Source organism: Cebus imitator, unplaced genomic scaffold (genome assembly GCF_001604975.1).
Source record: "Cebus imitator isolate Cc_AM_T3 unplaced genomic scaffold, Cebus_imitator-1.0 Scaffold188, whole genome shotgun sequence".
NCBI lineage: Eukaryota > Metazoa > Chordata > Mammalia > Primates > Cebidae > Cebus > Cebus imitator.
The window spans coordinates 878,874-886,779 of NW_016107503.1; the positions used below are offsets into that span (position 1 = coordinate 878,874).

At 35.3% G+C, this 7,906-nt stretch overlaps 1 protein-coding gene across 1 annotated transcript; it reads left to right on the top strand.

The window, feature by feature from the left end:
* Nucleotides 1-4,940: 4,940 nt before the first annotated feature.
* On the top strand, nt 4,941-5,703 carry LOC108316387 (POU domain, class 5, transcription factor 1-like). Its single transcript, XM_017546188.2, has one exon. It carries the CDS (start codon nt 4,950-4,952, stop codon nt 5,442-5,444), a length of 495 nt encoding a protein of 164 aa, XP_017401677.1. The 5' UTR covers nt 4,941-4,949; the 3' UTR covers nt 5,445-5,703.
* The last annotated feature ends 2,203 nt before the right edge of the window (nt 5,704-7,906 follow it).

Sequence of the window (7,906 nt, forward strand, 5' to 3'; positions counted from 1 at the left end):
CTTGGTAATTTACAAACAATATGAACATATTTCTCTCAGCTCTGGAGGTTGAGAGGTCCACGATCAAGGTGCCAGAACAATTAGTGTTTGCTGAGAGCTGCTCTCTGCTTCTCAGATCGCACTTTATTGTTGCATCCTTAGGAGTGGGGAAATGCTGTTCTCACATGAGAAAGGGGACAGAAGGACAAGAGAATCCTCACTTCAATTTCTGGCCACTTTTACAAGGGTGCTAAACCCATTAATGAGGGTAGATCCCTCATGACTTAATCACCCCCCTAAAGCCACACCTCATAAAAGTGTTGTATTGAGGATTAGGTTTCAATGTGAACTTTGGAGGGGACATCATCTGTCAAACCATAACTCTGCCTTTTGCTTCAACCTAATTCCCTAATGTCTAGCATATTCTAAGCTGCAACACTATTGATAGAAAGATTAGGAATACTATAAAGAAATTGCAGTGATGTCACAAAGTCCATTGTATTCACATGTATACACACTCACAGATAACTGGTATCATAGTCCATATGAAGTATGTGTTTCTTATCCCCTTAATAGCATATTGTCAATATTTCCCACATTATTAAAATCCAGAAACATTATATTAACCCCTATAAATTATTCCATAACATGAAAACACCATAATTTAAAAAATTATTCTCCAATAGGAAAACTAAATATTTTCTTTATTATAACAAACACCAAGACATGTATTACATACTTTTACATTTTTTTTTACTCTAACAATTTAGGAAAAATCCACTTTATGAAGAAATATCATAACAGGGGTATGCTGGGAAACTTTTTTGTTAACTGTGTTTTAATATTTAACTAATGCATTTGATATCACTAGTTTCAATCTACAAAAAACCTAAAATTAGAAATCAAAACTATTGTAATTTTTTCAGAGTCCTTAATTGGTGGACTGGTTCTTCTTCACTTTTGTGTACAAAGAACACTAAGTGATAAGAAATAACTTGCTGGCCAGGCGCAGTGGCTCACACCAGCACTCTGGGAGACTGAGGCAGGTGGATCACCAGGTCAGGAGTTCGAGACCAGTCTGACCAACATAGTGAAACCCCATCTCTCGTGGTGTGCACCTGTAATCCCAGCTACTCCGGAGGCTGAGGCAGGAGAATTGTGTGAACCCGGGAGGCAGAGGTTGCAGTGAGCTGAGATCATGCCATTGGACTCCAGCCCAGGCAACAGTGAGAGACTCCATCTCAAAAAAAAAAAAAAAAAAAGAAGAAATAATTTTATCTTAATAAGTATTTATACACAAAACGGAATAGCTCATCACCAAATCAAATGTACTTTTAAAATCTGTTCATTACTCTGACTATATTTATGCAAATAATATAAGAATAAAAAATTTAACAGAAGCTTAGATATTGAAGATTTGTAATAAGCAGAAGAAACTGAGCCAGCGTTCCCATGCTTCTATCATTTGGTGGAGGAATCTGACTTTTCTATCTCTTGGTTTAGCATTCTTATTTTATTGTACCACCATGTAGATATCAAAAGTTTGGTTACATATGTAGATGTTTGACCAAAAACTAAATAATTCAAAATATCTGAGGAATATCTGGTGATTTCCTTAACTGTTTAAGAGTATGTTGTTTTTCTGCTATGTGTAAATTAGTATAAAATTTGTCTCATCTGAAATACTTTTTTTCTGAGTTTCATTATATTCAAAGAGTTACAACACTTGGGCAGAGAAGTTTCAATGACTGATGTGATCTGAAGCAGATTTTCTGAGGAAGTTCTCCTATTTCTCTAAATACTTTTTAAATTCCCTCTCTTTTTTTTTCCATAACTGGTTTGTTTTTCAAATATGCACATTTGTTCTTAGGAACATCATTGTCTAATTAATGTTATTTTGCAGTTACACTGGAATTTATTCCTTATAAAAATATTTAATTGCATTGCTTATTGTTATCAAGGAGTTTACAAATCGGACAAAATGAGTAAACTAAATGAGTAAATTTCACATTTTGAGTTAAGTTTACTGTGTGAAGATTTTTGAGTTTTCTTAATGGAAAAACAAAACATAAAATCTCAGTTTGGTCTCTAGAATAAGATGGAATTTGTTGTGACAGTCATTTCAAAAAGGGTAAAAGCACAAAGTTCCAGCTGTTTGGTTAAAAAGAACTATTTCAAAAAAAGTCAAATGAAGTGCCAGAGTTTTTCTTGGAGCTTGCTTTGGCTGATGTAATTAAGAGATGATTTCTAGTGTACACTGTCCATTTGAAAAGCAAATGTGGAAGAGGTTCTAAAGGAATATGATGGCACTGTGGGAAGGCTGGCTAGAGGTTAAACATGCTCAACATCACAAGTCAGAAAAGACAAACCACATGAGATACTGTTTCAGTCTGGTGACAATGCTTTGTATCAAAAAAACAGACCATAACAGATGCAAAGATATGAAGAAAGGGAAATTTTATGCATTGTTGCTAAGAATGTAAATTAGTATAGCAACCATATAGAACAGTATGGAGGTTCCTCAAAAAAACTAAAAGTAAAACAACCACATGATCCAGTAATTCCACTACTGGGTATCTATTCAAAAGAGGAAATCAATATACTGAAAGGATATGTGCTGTCCTATGTTTACTGCAACACTATTCACAATAGCCAAAATATGGAATCAACCTAAGGGTCCATCAATGGGTGAATGGATAAAGAGAATGTGGTTTATATACATACATAATAGAGTATTATTTAGCCATAAAAGAATGAAACCCTGTCGTCTGCAGCAACACAGATGGAATTGGTGGCCATTATGTTAAGTGAAATAAGCCAAGCATAGAAGAACAGATATCGCATGTTCTTCCTGAAGTGTGGGAGATAAAAAGGTGGAACTCATGAAGACAGAGAATAGAATGGTGCTTACCGGAAGCCTGAAAGAGTAGCAGGTAGTGGCAGAAAATGGGAAAACGGAATATAAATATATTTATTACCAGTGAGGTGTACACTTAAATATAGTAAAATGGCAAATTTTAAAGGTATCTTTTACCTCAGTAAAAGCAACCTAAAATTTATGTAAAAGTATATGTGAAAACCACAGTAGTATTCTCCTTCTCGTTCTTGTATATGATGATAAATAAAAAAGAAACTACCAACATATTAAAAATTATAATGTTCCCTTTTTTCTTACTTTTTCAGAATCGCATGGTAACATGCAATGTTTTATTTAAAAGAGTACAAAGTATACAAAGTATACAATCAGTTAGCTTGAACCCTGCACTTGGAGTTTGGAGAGAAATCTATAGTTTTGAATACGGACGACATGGCTGGGTATAAGAAGAGCTTAAAAGGTTGTAGAATAACTGTATACCCTGTGACAAATGCTGATTTTAGCCAGAGTTTCTTTTGTTCGGAACACCAATAATGATACATACTATTGTCAGTCACCATTTTAAAATATAAAGTATTTTAGAGAAGAAATTATATGGCTCAGAAACTTCTGACATGGGAAAATGCGAGATTGCAGTATCAACTAGTTTAAATTGGAGAAGAGTAGGAAGGAGTGGGGAAGGATAAACAATTGCTGAGAATTATTGATGGAAGCCTGCTTACTTTCTTATGCTCACACATAAGAAGATGTAATTTGCACTGATGTTTTTATTGAGAAAAAACTATATGTTAGAAATATTATACTAACCAAAATTTATACTAATCGCTTAAGTCATGACAAAAACTGTGTAAATCATCAGTCCTGTTATCTACCCCTGTTTCACAGTGGCACAAATGCAGATTACCACAATTGGGTCAATTAGTGATCAATAAGAGAAAAACAGATAGCTACATTAAAATCTCTCTCCCACACACACATACACACACAACTCACATCAGGGCCATGTCCAAAAATGAGATGTTGTGTTTTTTGCTTTAGTAAATACATTATTGCATTCTTTCAAGAACTTAAAAGGAGACAAAATTTGTCTCAAAGCCAGAATTATTGAGAAACTCTGTGCTCAATGTATATATGCATATTAAGATTGAACTCCAAAGTTCTCAAAGTCTTTTATTTAACCTGATGTGTGTGTGTCTGTCTGTCTGAATTTTCTGTGTTATTTGAAATACCTTTTGATTCCTGATTCTTTATAGTAAATATTTACACTACTCACATAGTTTTATGGCATTCCATTTGATTGTACTATTCAAAATAAGTAAAACCATTAGTTATAGTAAATTCCAATGTCATGTGAACTATAAGCAATTAGCTAGCATTCAGATTTTTATGTTATGGTAAGTGAATAGCACTATATACTCTTCAGTGACTCATTTTTTTGTGCTTGGTCAAAGGTGGACATCGAGAAGCATGCATATGTAAACCTCAACCACTGACTTATTTTTTTGCCTTAATTTTCTTATAGAAAAATAAATCATTTCAGGTGTGCGAAGAGGTGAATTCTAATGCTTGATTGCTACATAGAAAAGTCAATGGAAATAAATTTTCCAGGTCAGGGAGTCAAGTATAGCTTTTTATTTAAAATACTGAAAGACATTAAGAGCAAGAAAGACTGTGAGTCATTTTTTTAATGAACCATGTATTACAAATGACATCTTCACAAAAGGGAGTAACTTTGTTGTCAATTCAAGAATCACCTTAAAAGTGAAACACTGAGCACTTAACCTTTACAAAAAGTATATAATGTAGAGGACATTTTTTTTTAATATTTTTGTGAAATGCCAGCTTTAAAGTAACTGTGCAAAATGCCAACCCGAAATGTTGGGTTAAATGACTTCACTAAACAATGTAACTCAGCGACATTTCCCTTTCATTTAATCACTAAACTAATGCATCACCAGATGCAGAGCTAACATAAAATATCTAAACATGTTGAAAATAATAATGATGACACGTGAACTCATTCCTTAGTGTTGTTTACATCTGGAGAAGTAACATTAATGTTGCCTTTAAAAATGAATTGATTAGCTTCAAGAACATGTGTAAGCTGCGGCCTTTACTGCAGAAGTGGGTGGAGGAAGCAGATAACAATGAAAATCTTCAGGAGATATGCAAAGCAGAAACCCTCGTGCAGGCCCGAAAGAGAAAGCGAACCAGTATCGAGAACCGAGTGAGAGGCAACCTGGAGAATTTGTTCCTGCAGTGCCCGAAACCCACACTTCAGCAGATCAGCCACATCGCCCAGCAGCTTGGGCTTGAGAAGGATGTGGTTCGTGTGTGGTTCTGTAACCAGCGCCAGAAGGGCAAGCGATCAAGCAGTGACTATGCACAACGAGAGGATTTTGAGGCTGCTGGGTCTCCTTTCTCAGGGGGACCAGTGTCCTTTCCTCTGGCCCCAGGGCCCCATTTTGGTACCCCAGGCTATGGGAGCCCTAACTTCACTGCACTGTACTCCTCGGTCCCTTTCCCTGAGGGGGAAGCCTTCCCCCCTGTCTCTGTCCCCACTCTGGGCTCTCCCATGCATTCCAACTGAGGTGCCTGTCCTAGGAATGGGGGACAGGGAGAGAGGAGAAGCTAGGGAAGGAGAACCTGGAGTTTGTGCCAGGGCTTTTAGGATTAAGTTCTTCATTCACTAAGGAAGGGATTGGGAACACAAAGGGTGAGGGCAGGGGAGTTTGGGGCAACTGGTTAAAGGGAAGGTGAAGTTCAATGATGCTCTTGATTTTAATCCCCACATGTATCACTTTTTTCTTAAATAAAGAAGCCTGGGACACAGGCTGGGACACACACACACACAAAAAAAATGAATTGATTTATTGAAATATATGTTAGTTGTTTTTTTAAAAAAATTAATAGCGGAGAATTTCTTGACACAATTCCTGTGAAATACCCCAAATAAAATGGTTAAATGCGGCAGTATTTTAAACACTTCCCCACCTTCTTCCTCCTCCCTGTTACTTTTCTCTGCCAAACACCAAGGAAACATGTTTGAGATTGGGGAGCCCCTGGTGCTTTACCAAGAGCAATGAGAGAAACTCTGATTTTGAAGATGTCCTTAATGTTCGCAGCCCCCAAATCTTTCCCTATATATTGCTAAAAAAAAAAAAAAAAAAACACCACATGCTTTTCAATGTATTATTGAGGTTAGGTGCATGAAAAGTATTCAAGACACTGTAAAAAAGATTACTGGGGATACTGGAGGGAGAGTGGAGTCTTGTGGTTGCCTTTCTAAGATATCTTCAATGGGAGTCTAAGAAGACAGCATTGGAACGTGCAAAGGGAGGTGATGCATAACTCTGAGCCAAACAATTTCTGACAAAAAGCATAAGGTATACTGCTAAAGCTCAAAGAAGGATTGACCTCCACGTGTCTCCTTCCAACTGAGCATAAAGAAGTAGAAAGTTTAATATTTAGACAAGTTGGAGGAATATAGTTACTCTTCTCCTTGAATATAGTTGTAAAATGCAAATGAACGTTAAGAGCCTCTTGGGAAGCTGCATCTAAAAGAAGTAAGCTACTATATAAGAAAATGGAAAATCTGAAATTGTCAGCTGGAGAGGCTGCATAAAGGCATGCTGATCAACAACCCTATGACCCGGTTTGGAGTAAATCATCTCGAATATTCAACCACACCAAACCTGCAGACAGCAGTCCTGATAGAATCTGACTATAGTATGACAAGGAACCTCAAGTATGTACTTCAGTACCCCCTCTTCCCAGATTCTGATCTCTAAAAGTCTGACCTAAAATTGTGGTTGTTTTAAAGCATTGCGTTTTGAGATAATTTGTTTTATAGCAAGAACCATTGTAATAATATTTTTTGTAGTCATATCTCTTTACATGAGCAGAATAATCAAACTCTGTTCCACATCAAAATAATTATATATATATATACATACATATACAGCTAAAGTAAATGATGAGCAGATTATTTGATTGTGAATTTGATTTAATACAGATTCTAATTCTAACAACTGTGTTTAATTTTAAATCTCCTACTTGATAAGACAAAACGAAGTCAAGATGCCAAATTTGGTTTATAATGCCTGACTGAAGAAAACATACCATTAATTTAAGAGGGACAAAAATCTCCTGGTTCTATATTTTGTGAAAACTAACATATCAATTGCTAAGTAATAGAAATTGAACAGTGTGCATTTATTCAGCAAGTATTTTTAAGGACTATTCAAAGCCAGACATCCTCGTAACTTTGTATAAAATAGGCATTGTCCTGTTCCCTGGAAGCTTATAGCCTTAGAGGTTATGAAAGTAGAAATTCATTTCTTCCTACTTTTATTTCAAAATAGTTCAAACTCACTAAACAACTGAATGTAGAATACAATGAACTGCATTTATCTGACTTCCTTTACATGTATTTATCAATTGCTAGTTTGTTAAATTGCTTTCTTTTCTCTTCCTCTTTCTTATTATTCCCTTCCTTTCCCGTCTCTTCTCTCCTCTCTCCATGACCTCCTACTTTTTGGAGGATGTGTGAATAAACTATGAATAGATAAATTCTAAGTCCAAATATTTAGAATTTACTCTCAAATGTAAAAATATGCTAAAAAACTTGGTTAATTTTCAAGATTAAAAAAAAGAATATAAAATGGAAAACGGAATTAAATTACCACCCCATAAAGCAACTTCTTATACATTAATTATCACTCCTATCTCTCCAACTTCCTTCCCACTCAGCCTTAGGCAAGAACTACTCTACACCATGACTGTAAATTTCTGTGTTCTGAACATTTCACATGAATGGAATCATATGTGTTTTTTTGTGGCTGGTTTATTTCATTTAGCATAATGTTTTCAAGGTTCATTCATATTACATGTCAATACTTCTTTCTTGTTTAGATCAGAATAATATTTTGTAGTACATATAAACCACATTTTATATATATATTAATTCATTGATAGGTATTTGCGTTGTTTTCTCCTTTTAGCTATTAAGAGTACTTTTGTTATAACAATTATGTCAAAAGTTTTGTGGTG

Excerpts from the sequence above, each read along its gene's own strand:
- LOC108316387 (XM_017546188.2), top strand. The coding sequence starts at position 4,950 with ATGTGTAAGCTGCGGCCTTTACTGCAGAAGTGGGTGGAGGAAGCAGAT.